We start from the raw sequence: 18895 nt of genomic DNA on the forward strand, positions 1-18895 counted from the left end.
ATACAGGTATCTAGATGAAACTTGGGCTCTGAAAGGCTTTCAAGAAAGTCCAGCCAGATTCCTTATAACAGGTTTTAGCAAAGCAAATTTTAAAGGAAAGAAGAGCCTAGATGGCTATTAAATATTCTTACTGTACTTTATGCAAATACTCAGACCCAGTATACTGAAGGTACAGTTTATTTTGGCAACTAAGTTAGCTCTGCTATAATTTGTCTCTTTAGTAAAGAGAGAAATTGGAGAGAGAAAAATTATTCACAGAGAAAAGAGGCTATAGCCCACCTGTATTAAATCCCAGCCTGGTCTATACTGTCAACTTGTAAAATGAGACATAACTGTTTTACTAAACTGATCTGTTAAATAGGACTAAGAGACTGGCCAAAGAGTATACAATTACACACAGTAGTCATATTTGCTCTGAAGCCTTAAGACTCAACAAAGGTCGCCTGTTCACTACACTGGAAAAATTTGTGCAGTATTAAATGTTATCTGCTGTGTCTATATAGATACCTCAAGAAAAATTAGGACCTGAATGAGAATTTCCCAGTAAATGGTGTAACTGTAACACTGCATCCTACTGTGCCTAATCCACAAACTCTGCTGAGTCTGCTGCCAGCAGAAGCCAAGTGGCTCATTTGTCTGGACTTAAAAGACGTCTTTTTCAGTATAAGGCTGGCTCTGGGAAGCCAGAGGCTGTTTGCTTTCCAGTGGGAGAGGCCAGGCACAGAAACTGCGATCCAGTACACACACAATTCAACACACACACAATTTTTAGAGAAGCACTGGCTCGTGACCTCCAGAAATCCCCGGCTGAGGAATTAGGGTGTGTGCTGCTCCAATATGTTGATGACCTCCTCTTATGGCACCCTACCCAGGAGGGCTGCAACCAAGGCATGGAATGTCTTTTATGACTTCTAGAGGTATGTGGCTATAAAGTGTCCAAAGGAAAGACCCAGATCTGCCAGCGGCAAGTATGTTATCTAGGATTTACTATCCAGCAGGGGGAGAGGAATCTAGGGATAGAATGGAGGCAGGTCATTAATCACCTACCCACCCTCACTAGCCGAAAGCAGGTTCAGGAATCCGTAGGCATGATCAGCTTTTGTCATCTTTGGATCCCCAACTTTGCCATTTTGGCCAAACCCTTGTATGAGACAACTAAAGGAGAGAAAAGAGAGTCTTTAGAATGGGGAAGAGAACAAGAACATGCCTTCTCCCAGAAAAATGCACCTGCACTGGGCTACTGGACTTGGCCAAGCCCTTCACTCTGTATATCTCAGAGAGAGGAAAGATGTCTATAGGTGTGTTAACCCAGCAGGTTAGGTCCTGGCCAAGGCCTGTAGCTTACCTCTCTAAACAGTTGGATGGAGTGGCAAAAGGATGGCTACCCTGCTTGCAGGCTCTAGCTGCTACTGCTGTCCTTAAGCAAGAAGCTGATAAGCTGACTCTAGGGCAGGATCTCAGAGTAAAAGTACCCCACTCTGTGGTCATTTTAATGAACAAAAAGATACATTTCTGGCTCTCTAATGCAAGAACACCCTGAACCCAGCCATGCTCCTTCCAGTCAGTGGAACAGAAACTGAGCATGATTGTACAGCAGTTATAGATAATGTGTATTCTAGTAGGCCTGAGTTGCATGACTAGCCTTGGATTAATGTAGACTGGGACTTGTATGTAGACTGAAGCAGTTACACAAGGGCACAAGGTGAGCAGCAGTCTGGGTATGCAGTGGTGACCTCAACAGAGACTGTAGAGGCTAAGCCCCTACCCCAGGGAACATCAACTCAGAAGACTGAGTTAATCACCTTGACTCGAGCCTTAGAACTAGGTCAAGGGAAAAGTGAATATCTACATAGGGTCCAAGTATGTTTTTCTGACTCTCCAAGTGCACAGGAAATTGTACAAAGAAAAGGGACTATTAAATTCTGGGGGGACAGACATTAAGGATCAGCAGGAGATACTTCAGTTGCTAGAGGCAGTATGAAAACCCCCGAAGGTGGCAGTGATGCACTGTCATGGACATCAAGGAGATGCTTCCACCATCACATAAGGGAACACTAGGGTTGGTACTGAGGCAAAAAGGGCTGCATCCAAACCACACCAGGTGTTGCAAGTGGCTCCTTTCATCCCGTGGGTTCTGGAGCTCTCACCTATCTACTCCCAGGAAGAGAAGGAATAGTTGGCAGTGGAGAGGAGCCAGGAAATGGAGGGAGGATGGATAAAGATGCCAGATGAACAAGTAGCAGTCCCCCAGCTTCTAGGAGCCACTGTGGTGACAGGAGTCTTTAGTGAAGTTGCTGGGCCGGTATCTCTACATCTCCTACCTGGCAGCCCTGGCCAAAACTGTCAGTCAATGGTGTGTCACATGCAACCAGTTCAATGCACACCAAGGACCAATGGTACCTCCAGGAATCCCGTTATATGGAGCAATGCCCTTCAAGGACTTCCAGGGAGACTTTCCTGAAATGCCCAGGTGTAGAGGACACAAGTACTTGCTGGTGATGGTCTACACATACTTGGAATAGGCAAAAGCCTTCCCCATCAGGATAAAAAGGACTCCGGAAGTAGTAAAACTGTTGCCCAGAGAAACTGTCCCATGGTTTAGGTTGCCACTCTGGTTTAAATTTGACAACGGGCTAGCCTTCATAACAGAAATAGTGCAAATAAGAAGCTAAAGTTTTAAATATTACCTGAAAATTATATGTAACTTATAGGCTGCAAAGCTTGAACAGAATAAAGTGCACGAACAGGGCCATAAGAACAGGAGTTGGTAAACTCTTCTAGGAAGCAAAGCTTAATTGGATACGGGCCTTGCCACTGGTGTTGTTCAAAGAGGCCTCTGTCAATTCTCTGCAATTTAGCAGGGACTCCTAAAAGAACTGGGAAAGACTGAACTGAATAGACAAAAACCCTAAAATCTCCACTGGAATAATTAACCATGGTCTATTTAGTCTTTTGTGTGTACATCCCTTCTCTCTGGGGGATCAAGGGGACCAAGTCTAGGTCCAGAATCAGAACCTGGTCCCCCTCAAACCCAGGTAGAAAGAACTTCACACCATCATCCTGCCCACACCCATGGCAGCGAAGGTGGAAGGAATCTTCACCTGGAGTCATCACAGCTGGCTGAATAGGGCTTCACTGCCCCTTGGAAAATAAAGGTAACTGTTAAGATAGTCAACATGCCCAGCTCCAGCCACACACTGGGAGCTGGCTGGTCAACACACGGCTGAAGCCTGAGTAAACTCCTCAAGGGACTTGTCTTAATTGGACTTTGGACTTTGGGGAAAGTGGAGAAAAATGTCACACAGGGAAAAGTAAAAATTCGTATGTGTATTAGCCCACCACCTCAGTACTATTAAGACCTGAATAGAAAACCCAAGAAAAGTCACAGTCCCTAAAATCTCAGTGCTGAAAAGTAATTAATATTGACACCTGCAGAAGCAAGCTGATATTGAGACCCCAGATTAAAATATGTTCGAGTCTGAAAAGAGGGGAATGAGAGCAGATACCTGAGAAGGGTGATGTCTAGAACAGGCCTTCTCAAGGAGACCACAAGAATGCACCTGCAGGGTCCTCTCCATGGTGACTCAGCTCTTGGAAATTTGTAAACCTAACTTCCTGGAACTCCAAGTTCTGTGAAATCCTGTAGGTCTGCAAGGGCTGGAATAGCATCTCTCACTTGATTCGAACTGGCCAATGGGAAGGGTACCTGTGGGTTGGAACTTTTTGACTGTTGATAAAAAGGGAAATACCAAGCCAGTTGGGGAGTGTGGCTGCTTGGAATTCTTCTATGCGTAAGCTCCCAGCTGGTGATTAAAGCCCTTCCTCTTACAACAACAACAACAACAACAAACAACTGGGCCCTCAGCCCAGGAGAAGCAAAACTCTCTGGTGCATGCTTTGTATCTGGCCTTTCATTTAACTCTTTGAATCAGCCTATAGGGTAGGCACTGTTACCATCTTTTAAAAAAATGGAAACAAAGGCTCGGCGCCTGTGGCTCAACCGGCTAAGGCGCCAGCCACGTACACCTAAGGTGGCGGGTTTGAATCCCCAGCCCGGACCCGCCAAACAACAATGACGGCTGCAACCAAAAAAAAAAAAAAATAGCCTGGCGTTGTGGCGGGCGCCTGTGGTCCCAGCTATTTGGGAGGCGGAGGCAGGAGACTCGCTTGAGCCCAGGAGTTGGAGGTTGCTGTGAGCTGTAATGCCATGGCACTCTACCCAGGGGGACAGCTTGAGGCTCTGTCTCAAAAAAAAAAAAAAAAAAAAAAATGGAAACAAAGACCTGTGGAAGTCACACAAGGTCACACAGCCAAAGGTCCAGATGCGGCCCAAGTCCAGGTTCGCGATGCGGCTCAGAGCTGAAGTCCTCAGCCCTGTGCCATGCTGCAAGGCCAGGCACTGGGCACACTGCACACATGTTCTCGGCCTAGAAATCTATTTTCTAAATGAAAGAACACACTCCTGCATCCTGGTCTATAAAAGTGGAAGGTAATTCCAGGGAGAAGAAAGCTGAGTCTAAGTTTGTTATTTTCACAGATATAGACTGTGGCTTAAAAAAAATCAACTACAATTCCATAGGAATACAATTTTTGTGCAATTTTGTTTGATGGTTTACAAATTTTCAATTGGTGCACAAAGTCAGGGCAGCAATATCCAAAGAAGATGGGCTGGAAAAGAATGCCTTTAAATACTTATCAGCTTCTATTCTATTATTGCTCTGAGTTCACCAGATCTCAAAATGTCAGTGCTATGGGATATGACCAATTTTTCTTAAATTGGTTTCTGATATATAAGGAAGCTCCTGTAACTTTCAGACTAATCCTGAAGGATATGATACTACATATTAGAAATAAATGTAATATTTAAATATGAAATAATACATGATTTAAGTAATATACATATTTAAATGATAGTATACGTGTTTTTGCATGTGCATGTGCACACACACACATACACGTACAGGCAAAACGAGTTCAAGAAAAAAGTAATGCCAGGAAAATGTCAAGAAGCATCCAAGTCTATAAAAAAAAAGCCTGTATGAAAAAATACATAACAGATTTTTCAAAGAGAAATTAATCTGGCTACAATCTCTATTGTGGAAGATACCTTCATTTTATTAAAATTCTGATATAAAAAAACCTTTAATGAAACACATTATGTTAGAAACTATGAGTTTAAATTCTGTTTAATTGAATACATTTGTGTAAAAGACATATGTCCTTTAAAATTACCATTTTTGAAATTGGCGTATGGAAGTCACACCTACCCCGGGTGCTAGATCTTTAGGTATGTACGTTCAGCTCTCTTGGGATCTTCCTGCTAACTTGAGCCATTCACACGGGGAATTGTACAGAAGTCAAAAACTATGGGAAGCGGGAAGCTGACAGCAGGGATCCGGGAGATGCAAGAAGACCAGGTGGGGAAGGAACCCCCTCCCCAAATTCTCTCCTGCTGTTTTGCAAAGGAAGGACACCATAAATCAGAGGGCACTGAAAACTGATGCGACCCTGCTCTGTAACCAGCTGGAAAGGCTGAAGCTGAGGAAAAAACACTCACATTATAAAGAACCAATAATCCTGTCCCAAAGATGCTGAATGGGTGGCCTCGGCCTTGAATTTAGGGGAAGGAATGATAAATTAGTGAAGAAGTACAGACCCGGGTCACAGAATTATCAAGCAAAGTTCTTCATTTGTTTGCATATTAATAATGTGAATTTAAGTATTTCAATTGCAACTTAATTTTATTATTAAAAGACAATCATGCTTTCCTGTCCATCCAAAACCCACCAACAGCTGAAGACGTAGCACTGTGGGCTGTGTCAATCTCCCTCCACCTGGTGGCGCACTCGCACTGGGGACTGCCTGGGTTGCTAGGCTCCTGCTGAAGGTGGGTTTGCAACAGCTCCTGGCCTGAAGGCTCCACTCCAGAAACTCATCATCTCATCAATTACTATGAATAACATTTGAAAATAATTCATTGATTAATTTTCCCATAAATGATCTTAGACCAAGAAGAAGAGTCGGGCGGGTGGGCAGTGCCACTTCCAGGGATGCTGTGCCAATTTCTGTGGCGACAGGGTAGGACACTGAATGCTTCACCTGCCACGGGTTGCTTTCCACTACATGTAACAAGTCATTTACCATATGTCTTGCAATTCTATAAGAATCCTTAAAAAATTAAACTAGCACTTCATGAAAAATCTCATCTTTATAGCAATAGTGTTCATTTTCTGCCTCGTGAAATTTCATCTTAATTTGAATTAATCCAGAGGGACTGTTTTCGTAGAGTGGAGTTTGGAGTCAGCCTGGCTCTCATGGGCTGCCAGCTCTCCCATACACCAGCTATGAGATGCTGGGAGGTGACAGCCTCCCAGAGCTGTCACTTAAAATGGGGATAAGAATGGTTTTCTTGCAAGGCTGTTGAGCAGGGATAAAGGTGTATGAAAGCCACTCAATGAACAATAGCAATCATCACTACTACCATCACTTTAAATCTACTGAACGCAGTAGATGGTCCGTGTGGTCCGTGAGGGGTTAGCATAAGGCTGCAGGTATCCAAGTGTGGAAACGGAGCCTCAACACAGACCATTTTGTCTTAGGTTTTAGAAACTCCTTTGCCAAGTTCTTAAAAATCTGTGTCTCCTAAATTCTGACTGATGCAGTGAAATCATAACACAATCTGTTGGACATAAACTGCTTTTAGCATTTGGAGTTTTAGAATGTATATATGATAGAATAAAATACCCATCACCTACTACAAATTGCACTGTTCCCAGAAGGGGTAGATAAATCTTAAGGCATAATGATGTTCTTGCCTGTCATGACCTTTGAAGATACTTATCTGCTGGAAAAAGGGTAGAATGATTCCTCTTTGCAGGAGAACATTCAGGGTTCCATTTCACTTAATGGAAAGTTACCATGGATACTTGCTTTTTGCTACGGTAGGCCACCTTCACTTTCTTCGGGCCTGATTTTTCTAATAACCTAACACAAACGATCAGCCACAGTGTGTGCATATCTTACAAGTGCCTTGCCTTTGTCTGAGGCTGCACTAAAAGATTCTCCCCATGTGTGTTTTCCCGAGGACACACCCACACCCTACCTGAGCTTAGCAGAACTCAGCACAGCTATAAACATTTGTGGGGTGATCGATGCTTTCTTACATAACAATGCTTTCCAGGAACTCTTGGTGTTTGTTTAAATTTGCTTGGGAAAATTAAGACGCCTCAATTTAAATATTCCCCAGCTCCCACAGGACAGTGTCAGCAGCTCAAGTTAAGTTCTATATGAAGATTTCCGGAGCACCTGACCTTCTCCATGTGGGGTGACAGAGCCAGGAGTTAGGCATCCACGGTGAAGGACTGGGTTGGCGGGGATAAGAAAGAGGACGGGACAAAGAGCAAAAGTAAACACAACAAAAATCCTTCTCTGTTGGACTCTCCTGGTTCTGCCACTGATTTTTGTGGCTTCACCACTTTAACCAGTGTCTTGACCACCCTGGGATTCCAGAGGTGAAGCTACTGGTGATTTACTCGGATGTCGTGTGGGGGCATGTCTATTCAACCCTGAAAACTAAAATCACACCTTCCCTCATGTCTTGCCTTCCCACACCAGCTTCTGCGTCCCAGATCATGCATTTCCAAGATACCAGACGAACTTAGCTGCAAAATCTGAGGTTGTGAAATAGCAAGAAATGCTGGGTGGCCCAGTGGAATGTCGGTGCTGAGACCTTGCTCCTGTGGACACAGCAATGCTAAGAACAGACCATAAAACACAAACATACCTGCCACCAATGTTCCCCTCCAGGCTGCGAGAGGAATGCAGCTCTGGCGCCCCTCACCAAGCTGGAGCCACCCACCGGCCCCTTCCCAGTGCATAACTGGACTTGTGATCACAGCAGCTCACTCCACCCCACAGATGTGTTCTGGATTTTTGATAACAGTGGCAGAGGACAAAAGCTTCCATTAATGTGGCTATGACCAGGAGCCCTCTGGGGCACTCAGGGGGAAGTTCTTGCTTTGAAGAACCTCCAGGGCGAACCCCAGGAGCCAGGGAAGAAGGAAGGCAGAGTAGTTCTGGGGAGGGGGCTTCACACACCTGCAAGGAAATGGACTCAAGAGACCCCCCCCCAGACCCTCAGAGGGGGTGCCCATGGAGTCACAGAGGTCCCGGCACGGTCAGGACCCCAGCTGTCACCGCCATGATGCCCTGTTCCCTGCCCTAAGGACCGAGTAAGTCACTGTTCCTCCTGTCACTGCGTCCCACAGATTTCTAATTAAAAAATAAATGAAAGAACAATCTTACCCGTGAGGAATTTTGCTCAGGACATAATATCCAGTATAGGAATGTTGATATATCTGAAACAGACCAAGAGGGAAAAAAAAGCATTGAGACAAAGGCTATGACTCGGATATTTTTCAATCACTAACAAACACCAGTGGCCTAAAGCAGCTAATCCACAGACCTGGGGGCAAAGGCTTTTATTTACTTAGGGAGTCAATTTGCACATCCTGTTTGTTTTATTTTCAGCATTTGCAGTGGTTTGTAGGGCAGCCAGAGGCTTGAAGTCATCTCCATGGCTACCTGGTTTTAATTAAATTAGGGGCACAGGTTTCCAGCTTAACTAAATATAGCACAGGACTAATGAGGACGCCTGGGTCACTGGGGACCCTGCGGGCCAGTGAGCCCCATGTGATGCTGGGTTCTGTGCATCACGGCAAGGGGCCACAAGAAATTCCACTGTGCATCTTCAGTGAGCCAGAATTCTGAAGCAAATTTGGGCTTAATTGGACAAAGCCTTGGTCCTCTGACAATGTCATGTGCTTCTCTCAATTTCTGAGAGGGGAACTGACAAGAAGTCGCTGCCAGAGGACAGTGGGACACAACACAGCTTTCAACAGGGCAGCAAGGGAAAAACTAAAACGCTGTTTCCAAACTCCTATAATCCCTGAATCATGGCTGTCCCTCTTATACTCTCAAGCTGCAGGATTACACCCCAATCCCTGAATGAAATGGATAGACTTTGAGGGATACCCCACAGCAGAAGAAGGTGACAGCTCAAGAAATATTGGTGTTACTTACTGCCAGCTTTCTGGGTGGAAATCCCCACCCCCACCCCATGGAACGGGATGGGTGATTCGGTGGGGCTGACATCATGAGACCCCATTCCCATCCTTTGCTCTGCCTGTAGCCTCTAAGAGTGGGCACTGTGTGTAGCTAAACGCTCTGTGACTGTCTTTTAAAACCATCTCTGGAAAGATAATGGGTGAAGGACGTGCAGGAAAGGGAGACACACCCAGGCAGAGTGCGCTGATGGGGACGTTCAGCTGGGGCCGGTGGTGGAAAGGGGCTGCAGGAGCAGAGTCGGATCTGCAGAACCACAGCTCCCTACCTCGTCGGGACCACTGAAGTAACTTCCAGAGAATCACACTGGACTTAGAATTACTTGGAGAAAAAGAACCCAATGCAAAAATAAACCACAGCACTTAAATCCCAACAATCTGGTCCTTCCAGAGACCTTGAGACTCCTGATGAAATCCAGGGTCCAGGGTGACCTGCTTTGAAGGCAGCGGGTGGGCAGATGCTACTCAGCGGCAAAGGAGCAGCCACCAAGGGACCGACTCACGCAGGCCGCTGAGTGAGGACAGCTTCCTTGCGGTCTGATGAGAAGCCCCTGCCCCGACATGGGTGCTGTTTCTGGCTGTGAGAGAAGAACGGGTGGGCCTGGTACCTGTTCCTGCATCTTGAGTAGGTCACTGCTCACAGAGCACCCATCCCAGGACCCTGTGCTGGGACCACACAATGCCCACAGTGGGCTGGACCAGCTAGCCAGACCACCCAGCTGCCCCACAGTTAGGGCTGATGGTGCCGCTGGCCTGTTTCTGAACTTCCAGCTGGAACCACCTTTCCATATGATCCATCCACTTTATATTCACAGCAACTCAAGGGAGGAGTCAAAATTTGTCATTTTTGAAATAAGTATTTCAAATAATTATTATTTCAAAGTATGAGGGGGTGCAAGTATCCTCGTTGCACGGATGACCCATGTAAGGCTGAAGTCAGGGCTGTCAGAGTGCCTGTCACCAGGACAGTTGTGTTGTCTGCTAAGTTTTCACCCCTCACCCCCAGCCTCACCCCTCAGTGTCCAGTGTGCTGCACGCCTCTGTGCCCGCGACCGTGGCTCCCAGTACTCTGAGAATACGCAGGTTTGTTTTCCATTCCTGAGATACTTCCCTTAGGACAACGCTCTCCAGCCCCACCCAGGCTGGAGGGCCTACCTTAGATCAGACCAGAGGCAGGTACAGCAGGAGCAGAGGCAGGTGGAGGAGAGAGAGGAGGGTAGGGGGGGAGGTGGCAGGGCGAGGAAGGCTGGGGGGGCCTAACTCTGCGCCTTTGCATTCTGGCTGGACCCAGTGACTAATGAACAGGAGGCGTCAGACTTCTGAGACCAGGTGACACAAGGTATGGTGGCTCCTTCCTGCCTTAACGTCACTTGCTCTGAGGAAGCTGCTGCCATGTCGTCAGGGCAGTCAAGCAGCCCAGGCTCCTCCCCATCAGATCACCAAAGCAAGCGAGGAACCGAGGCCTCACGCTGACAGCCGTGTGGGTGGACGTGGGAGTGGATTCTTCACCCCAGGTCAGGCTCTCAGGTCAGGCAGCCCTAGTGACAGCTGCGGCTTGAGGACCCTCAGCCAGAGCCACTCAGCTGAGATGGCCCTGCGCTCCTGACCCACAGTAACTATGAGACAGTAAGTGTTGGTTGGCTTAAGCCACTGAGTTTTGGGTAATTTCTTACACAGTGGTAGGTAAATAATACAGCTAATTTAATCCAGAGAAAACAGATGATTATTAAATCATATATAGATAAACTTCTTCTGAGATACATTTCCTCTCTATAAACTTCCAGAAACTTCTAAAGTAGAGAGACAAATTCCTTATCAAAACAGTGTCAGGACGGAAGAGGTGAGGGGCGGGCAAGACAGCCTGCAGACCAAAATGCTCAGGGGAAGACCTCTGCAGCAAGCAGTCCAAACCCTGGAGCTGGGGCTAGGGGCTGGCCCTCGGCACACACAGACCAGAAGCCCTTTATTATCCTATTTTTATAGGTAGGAAAATTCAATCTTAAGGAATTAGAGTATACCTAAGAGAGATTTGGTCTGAGGTCTGTCTCTCGAAACACCCCCTGGAAATTGCCTGAATCAACGTTATAACTCTTAACTCTAAAGTTACAAGTCCAAGTTGATTACTGTCAACTGAAAACTCAGGGTGGCAACAGATAGAATGAATACGCAAAGTGAGAACTCATGCCATCTTCCTTGGTGGAAGGCCTAGTTCTTTAATCCATCTAGAAACAGAGATGAAAATTTATTCCCCGGCTATGCCATCCCCCAAACACACACCTAGACTTCTGTCTTCACATTTCTCTTTAAATATAGCACCACATGATGCTGAAATTCAGCTCTGCAACGGTCTCCTAAGTGGCACCCATGAAATAAAGAAAGCCCAGTTTAAAATAACCCTGCCAAGGCCACAGCAAGAGGAAGATGAGAGACCTATGCATTTTAAATTCTGTGTTTGTATTATATAGCCAAGAATGAAACCCTCATGGAGGCATGGGAAATGTAATAAAATATCTGAAAATTGAATCACCAATTAGACTCAGACAAAAAAATGAGTGAGTCAGAAAGGACAGACAGTGGGAATCTGAAAGCTGGCTCATCCACGTGAGAGGGGGCCACGTGAGGGGGGACGTGATAGGGGGGCACGTGAGGGGGGCCACGTGAGGGGGGCAGGTGAGAGGGACCACGTGAGGGGGGCAGGTGAGGGCGGCCACGTGAGGGGGGTCACGTGAGAAGGACCATGTTAGGGGGGCACGTGAGAGGGACCACGTGAGGGGGCCATGTGAGGGGAGCACATGAGGGGGGCCACGTGAGGGGGGACGTGATAGGGGGGCACGTGAGGGGGGCCACGTGAGAGGGGGCCGTGTGAGAGGGGCACGTGAGGGGGCATGTGAGGGGGGCCATGTGAGGGGGCACGTGAGGGGGGCCATGTGAGGGGGGCCACGTGAGAGGGGGGCCATGTGAGGGGGGCCATGTGAGGGGGGTACGTGAGGGGGGGCCGTGTGAGAGGGGCACATGAGGGGGCATGTGAGGGGGGCTGTGTGTGGGGGCATGTGAGGGGGGCCGTGTGAGGGGGGCCACGTGAGAGGGGGGCCATGTGAGGGGGGCCATGTGAGGGGGCACGTGAGGGGGGCCGTGGGGGGGCATGTGAGGGAGGCCACGTGAGGGGGTGCTGTCAGTGCAAATGGGAACCTTCCCCGCAGGAGTGCAGGTGGGACCCATGCTGCCCACATGAAAGGGGAAGTGGGAAGAAGATGAAACAATAAGATATCACTGTCTTCTACAAAACGTCCCCTCGACGCCAAGCCAAAAGAACCAAGGAGCAAAGGAAGAAACTGTTCAGAGAGCACAAACTGGAAGTGTTTTCATGGCACTGTGTCTTATCCTATCTAGAAAGGCATTAAAAACCCACATCTCACTGGAAGAACTTGTTACTTAGAGATAAAGTCTTTCTCCTTTTATTTTTGTGGTTACTATTGTAGGTATGTTTCTTTCTTTAAAACAGGCTCTAAATATTTCTGACATGGAACAAAGTACAGAGAGTTGGAAGTCAGTAAGGCTGTTACAGTCAGTAATTTTTCTAAGAGTGCATTTTTCAGAAGTTCATGCACATGAGTTCCTTTGGTGTAATCCTGCACCATTGTATTTCTCTTGGAAAATGAATATATGAAAATGTATACCCCAAACATCATTAGTAAGAAGTGATAACAATTTCAGCAAATTATTTTTTAATACATCACACACAAAATATTTGACATTGGTATTGACTAGTTATTTTAGAAGCCAGAGGTCTGTCACGGGGCAGGTTTGAATCTTGTGTGCTTCTCCCCTCGGAGACTTCTTTCTGCTCAGAGTCTCTATCCTCCCCTCTCTCCTCCTCCCACTGACCCAGGCGCGGCCCTGTCTCAGCATCACTGAGCTCTTTCTAGGCCACCCATACACTCAACTTCACACCTCTCTCTCCTCTCTCTCTGTAAAATCATCCATTCCCAGTACCTGGGACTACAGGTGCCCGCCACAATGCCTAGCTACTTTTTTTGTTATTGTCATTGTTGTTCAGCAGGCCCTGGCCGGGTTTGAACCCACTAGCCCTGGTGCATGTGGCCAGTGCCCTAACCACTGAGCCCCCCATTCAGTATTATGTTGGCTGTGTGTTTGTCACATATGGCTTTTACAATTTTGAGGTATGCCCCTTCTATGCCTAATTTGATGAGGGTTTTTATCATGAAAAGGTGCTGGATTTTATAGAATGCTTTTTCTGTATATATTGAGGTGGTCATATAGTCCTTATTTTTGCTTCTGTTCATGTGGTGAATCAGATTTATTAATTGGTGTATTGAACCATCCTTGTATCCCTGGGATGAAACGCACTTGATCAGGGTGGATTATCTTTCTGATGCTTTTTTGAATTCCATTGGGTAGTGTTTTGTTGAGGATTTTCACAAGGGATATTGGTCTGTAGTTTTCTTTTTTGTTATGTCTTTTTCTGTTATATCAAGGTGAAATTGGCTTTGTAAAATGAGTCAGGGAGGATTCCTTATTCCTGGAATAATTTTTGTATGATAGGCCTCAGTTCTTCTTTATAGATCTAACAGAATTTGGTTCTGAATCCATTTGGCCCAGGAGTTTTTTTTTTTTTTTTTTTTTCCCATTGGAAGACCCAACATCTTGCTAAAACTTCCGACTTCCTATTGGGTCTCTGTCCTGACTCTTATGGCTGATGGTCCAGTGATTTATCAGCCCTGATTTTGAAGTTGAATGATGATGGGAAAGTGCCTGAATGAAGGATTCCTCCCTGGAATCCCTCCTCTTCCGATCACCCCATGTTTTAAGGACAACAGTTGGCAAACACCTTCATATACCCTGCCCATTTATTTTATACCATTTTCATGAAGTTAATCTTATTATAATGATTCAGAAGGAAAAACCTTCTAGCAGACCCCCAATAACTTGACAAAATTAAAATATTTAATAAAAAGTAAAGATGTTTATATCACATATGAGGCAAATATTGTACTAGGAAATAACTCACGATAAGTGAAATGTGCCTTGTTCTTCCCCTGGTTGCAGGTCTTACCGTCACTGCTGGATGGGATTTCACGTGACAATCAGGCAAAGTCCAGATACAGCAAGTTCACAACGGTCAGAGTCAAATACAAAAGCAACTAACAAATCCCCAGGGTTCAGTATTTGCATCGATCTCCTCCTCTCTTGCTGGGATAACTGGTCTTCCACAAAACTTCTTGAATTTAAGAGAGTAGAATCTGGATTTCTTCTTCAACAAGGGCATATCTCCACTGCCTTCTCCTGCCTTCCATGCCACACCCAAGGCTAGCACACTTCAGTTCATTCTCCTGTGGCCATCGTCTAAGGCACTGAGAAAGAGTGTTTATATCCTTTGCACCCTTCCCATAGAATGCTTTTTTTCCCTGATGATTTGCTAGAAGAATATCTGAGTATAAAAATGACATGGTTAAAAATGGGGGTGCATCTAAGTAAATATTGCCTATTTCAGAGATGAACAGTAAAAACCTTTGCTGTGATTCCAACTATGTCTCCAAATATCAATTTCAAAAATATCTCTGACATCTAGAAATAGCTGGGTAATGTTTTCTCATCTCCTCCAGTCTTCACTGGACATTTCAATTCAAACAGCTGTTTCCACGTTTCTGGGCTCATCTTCTGGGAATAAGTAAGAACAGTCCCAGTGAAGCCAGGAAAAAATCCAAAGGAAGTGATCCGTGAGAATTTCTTCCTCACTAATTTGCAAGGGTGCACACCAGCCGGCACTGCCTGTCTCCCCAACTCCTCACACCCCTGCCCTGTCCTTGGCGGACCACAGAGACCCAGACGCCTGGTTTCCAAACCAGTCCTGGCAGCTGCTTTCTTCCGTCCCTGCCTTTCTGTTTTGTTGTTTTGCCAGACTGTCTGCTGACTCATCCTAATTCTGCTTGAGAATACAACAGTTTTCCTGCTCGATTTACACCTTGGGATATGTGTGTGCTCTGGGTATTTACCTTGCTAAATGCTATACATAGTTATAACTACGTAAATGCTAATGTTAGTAGATAAATATTTCTATTTCTATTTTCAGGGCTCAAAAGATGTCCTAAATTATTTTATGTTGCTATTCTTCCTGAATGATTGCGTTTGTGTGTGTGTGTGTGAGAGAGAGTGTGTGTGTGTGTGTGAGTGTGTGTGTGTGAAATCTCCTTTTATTGGACAGATCCAAAGCGATGCAGTTTTATTATTCAAAATATCATATCCAAGGCCTTTCAGACTGCCCTGACGGATTCGGGAAGTTCCTGACACAGAAAGATGCACCTTCCCCACTGAGGTCACCACTGGTCACCAGGGAACACTCTGTTGGTGAGGAATGGAGTCACAGGCGCCACACACACAGAGAAAACCTCCCTGCATGTTCCTAGCAGCAGGCTTTGTAGCAGACACATGGGCAAAGGCTGGAGACTTTCTCTATATAGTTACAGGGACCCTGAGCACTGAAAACGTATCTCAACAAAGACAGGCCAGAACAGCAGAGGGGCCCCTGCTGATGAAGCTCGGTGTCACCTGGACACAACATCAGGAGACAGATGTGGTCCACTGAGCACGTGCCCTGGGTCACAGCTGGTGGACCCTTTTCTGTAGCAACTGACCTTCTGTATCAGAAGCCCCGACTTCTGCACCACGATTGATCTTAGCTTAACCACTAAGTCCCTTGCAATAAATCCCTCCATGGGCAAGATACACAATCAGGATTGAAGCAATCTGAGAGGACTGTGGCCCTGGCTGAGACCGCCATCTGGACGCATCCTTCACTGCACCCACAGAGCCACTTCCTGGAGTTTCCTCCTTGTTCCCAAGATCGAGGTCAAAGATTTGGTGTCATCCTGGTCACTATGTCTCCACGTTTGTTGCCTTCAGGGAGGTCCTGTCCATGCTTCCTCCTTCATGTCCCTTCTCTGCCATGGACACGTTTCCTCACCGTGCTCACGTCTCAAGCACCCCATCTCCTTTGCTTTTATCTTCAAGGCCTTTCTTTTACTTTATCAGTAACCAATGGACCCTCACAGCCTTGTCAAATCAGCACTAGTGGGTGACATGGACTCTCAGTGAGGAGAAGTGGCCACCTGGTGGAGACGGCCTTTCTGGCTCTGATTCAAGCCTGTTTCCAACCCTGTGGCCACTTCATTCCAGAATAGCAAGCCTATGAGCCACGGGCTAGGACTGGCACCATCACCACTGCGGTGACCCCAGAAAATTTATCAGGTCCTGTCCAGTGGGACCCCCGCACACCTGGGAGTCTGCAGCGTTCCGTCGCAGTCCTGTGCTGACGCAGAGCCTGCAGGCAGTGGGCAGGCGGCGCTGTCGGGGCTCCCTGATGGCTAAGTCTGGGATGTGATTCTGCTGATATCATCAACAGCCCCTGTGATGTCTTCCTCCTCTGGAATGACCATGTATGTCATGATATAATTCACCCCCCAAACAGGCAAATTGAAAGTTATGTTAGTAACAATGTTGCTGGAGAAAGAGGGTCTCAGCCCATCCAGGATACGTGGTCTCCCTCGTTACCACGTCTCTGTGAGTGACCCCACTGCCTGGCAGAGCAATAAAGTCCCTTTTCCAGTTTAATGAGGAAAAGGCACTTATTAAAAGAAGAAATTCAATAAGAAACCGACAAATGAGGCTAAAAACAGACAAAATAAGCAGTGCCGGGGACCCGTGTGGAGCACATCTGCCAGGAGGGATCACGGAGCTCCTAAATGGGGAGCCCCCATCTCTCCACGGGCAGCCCCTGCTGTGATGGGGAACAAGCCTCTTTCCTAAGACTCGATGTGGACTCACACGTTGGGGTTGGGTGACCTGTTTGCCAGCAGGTGTGAGGGCTACCGGCCTTGGGGTGGGGGTTTGGGGGGTCACTGACCCAGGAACAGTGAGCACAGGGACAGAGAGAGATCCAGACAAGGGGATGGAGGGGCCCAAGTTGGAAGAGAGATAATTAATGCCTAAAAATTCAAAAGCACATATTAAAAACAATTTTGAAAAGGCTCCTTGGTCACTGGTTACATGTAGGTTATATCAACTTACAACAACATCATTGAAGACACATTCTTAGCAGGCTTCCAAATCACACAGTAGCTGCCAGAAAAAGCCATCAAATATACAACTCTCTAGATAGGGATGAAATGCAGATGGCAACAATTTTTAAAATTCAGGTCCATAGTTGGCTACTATTAGAAAAAAAAAAGAATTCTTGAAAATGTAGGGATAGTAACTGAGGTGAAGCTTCACTTCTCAGTTCTAAAACTAGGGTTTTTCTTTTCTTTTTCCATCTATGGATGCCCACACATTTCCTGCAGTCTCAGAAGCTTTCAAAGCACAGGGCCGTCCAATTGTAGTACATGCCCTCTGGAGTGAGCACACACAGGGTATTCCAAAGAAAAGTGCAGGGATCTTCAAGTGGCATTTATTAGAAGTTTGAGGCTATCTTGACAGGCCTCTGATAGGGAGACCGTTGCTTCTACTGAGCCCTCGAATGGGAAGGAATCCACCGGGATAACACAAGAAGCACCACCTGCTATTGGAATTTAGCCCAATCCTGGATGTAAAAACAAAAATGCAAATGAAGGTTTGGAAGGAAACACAAGAGAGAAGCTGCTCTGAGTGCTCAGAGGGCAGCTGGGACTGCTTTCACCAGCCCCCACTGTCGGGCAGAGAGCACTCAGGGTGAACACACCCTGAAACACGGAACACGGGTTACACTAAGATCCTCCCATCCCAGTCGCCAGTTCTGTGTGGTGAAATCTGGTGGTGTCCACAAAGGCCTCTAAATATAATCTTCTGGTTTTTAACAATTCCAAAACATTTGCGAAATCATAGCATGTTTTGCCTTTGAGACGAATTTTTAACCAGAGTTAGGAGAAAGGGGGGCTGACATTTTAACACACAGTATTCAGAAGCTGCGTGGCCATGGTGAAGGTGACACTGCAGAGCCATCAGTCAGAGCTGACCACACACTCGCCATTTGCTTGTGGCCCTCTAGTGAACGTCTGAGGAAGAGTCTTCCCACATTTGGACTGGGTTGCTGAGTTCTTTTTAGATTTTCCTGCAGTTAAAAATACTGAAGGTAATTAGCTAGCCTGGGTCCTCAGGACCTGCCAGGTGTCAATGCAAGGCCTGGGAGCTGGGGGTGAGACAGAGTCTCCCTGGGGCAGTCCTCAGACCAGCCCCCTGCATCAGGACTGCCTGGCTGCCTGTCACACACTCTCCTGTGTCAGATAGTCTTTGGGGCTTTGAGTCTGCATTTTGACAAAGCAATAGCAGATTCTTCAAGTGTCTCCAGGGAGCATGACACTTGAGAACTTCTGTTTGGGGCAGATGGTTACAAACCTGGTTCCACTTAGAAATTGCTTGGGGCCTTTTCCAAAGTGCTGATGCCTTAGCACCTGGCACTGACTCACTGTGTTTCCGCCGAGCCATCCGGTGTGCAGTACGCACATGCAACCCACTTTCTAGGTAGGTGTCACTGATGCCCACACACCCGCAGGCCATATCTCTACCCATGAACACACACAGTGAAGTGCTTCCTGATGCCATGTCCCTGCTGTCAGTTCCACCCCAGAGGGCTCCTGGGCTCTTCTGGGCGTCTGACCTGCAGCACTTGCTATTAACTTCCTGGTCTCTCATCAGCCACAGACACGATGTCCTGTGCTACGGGTCAGACTTTCTATAAGTGCGTTCGTGTGTCCCTGGTGGCAGGTGAGGACTCCCCAGTG

At 46.7% G+C, this 18895-nt stretch overlaps 1 protein-coding gene across 4 annotated transcripts in view; it reads right to left on the reverse strand.

Moving 5' to 3' along the window:
- DPP6 (dipeptidyl peptidase like 6) overlaps positions 1–18895 on the reverse strand; it is a 928521-nt gene that overhangs the window by 213777 nt on the left and 695849 nt on the right. For 3 of the 4 annotated variants that reach the window (XM_003792026.3, XM_012806527.2, XM_012806529.2), the window contains one exon: positions 8305–8357. The exons of the other annotated variant lie outside the window; for it this stretch is intronic. In XM_003792026.3, the coding sequence (XP_003792074.1) occupies positions 8305–8357 (53 nt within the window). The remainder of the gene's footprint in view (positions 1–8304; positions 8358–18895) is intronic. 4 annotated transcript variants of the gene reach the window in all.

Source organism: Otolemur garnettii, unplaced genomic scaffold (genome assembly GCF_000181295.1).
Source record: "Otolemur garnettii isolate 467f Iridium unplaced genomic scaffold, OtoGar3 scaffold00053, whole genome shotgun sequence".
In the NCBI taxonomy this organism is placed as follows: domain Eukaryota; kingdom Metazoa; phylum Chordata; class Mammalia; order Primates; family Galagidae; genus Otolemur; species Otolemur garnettii.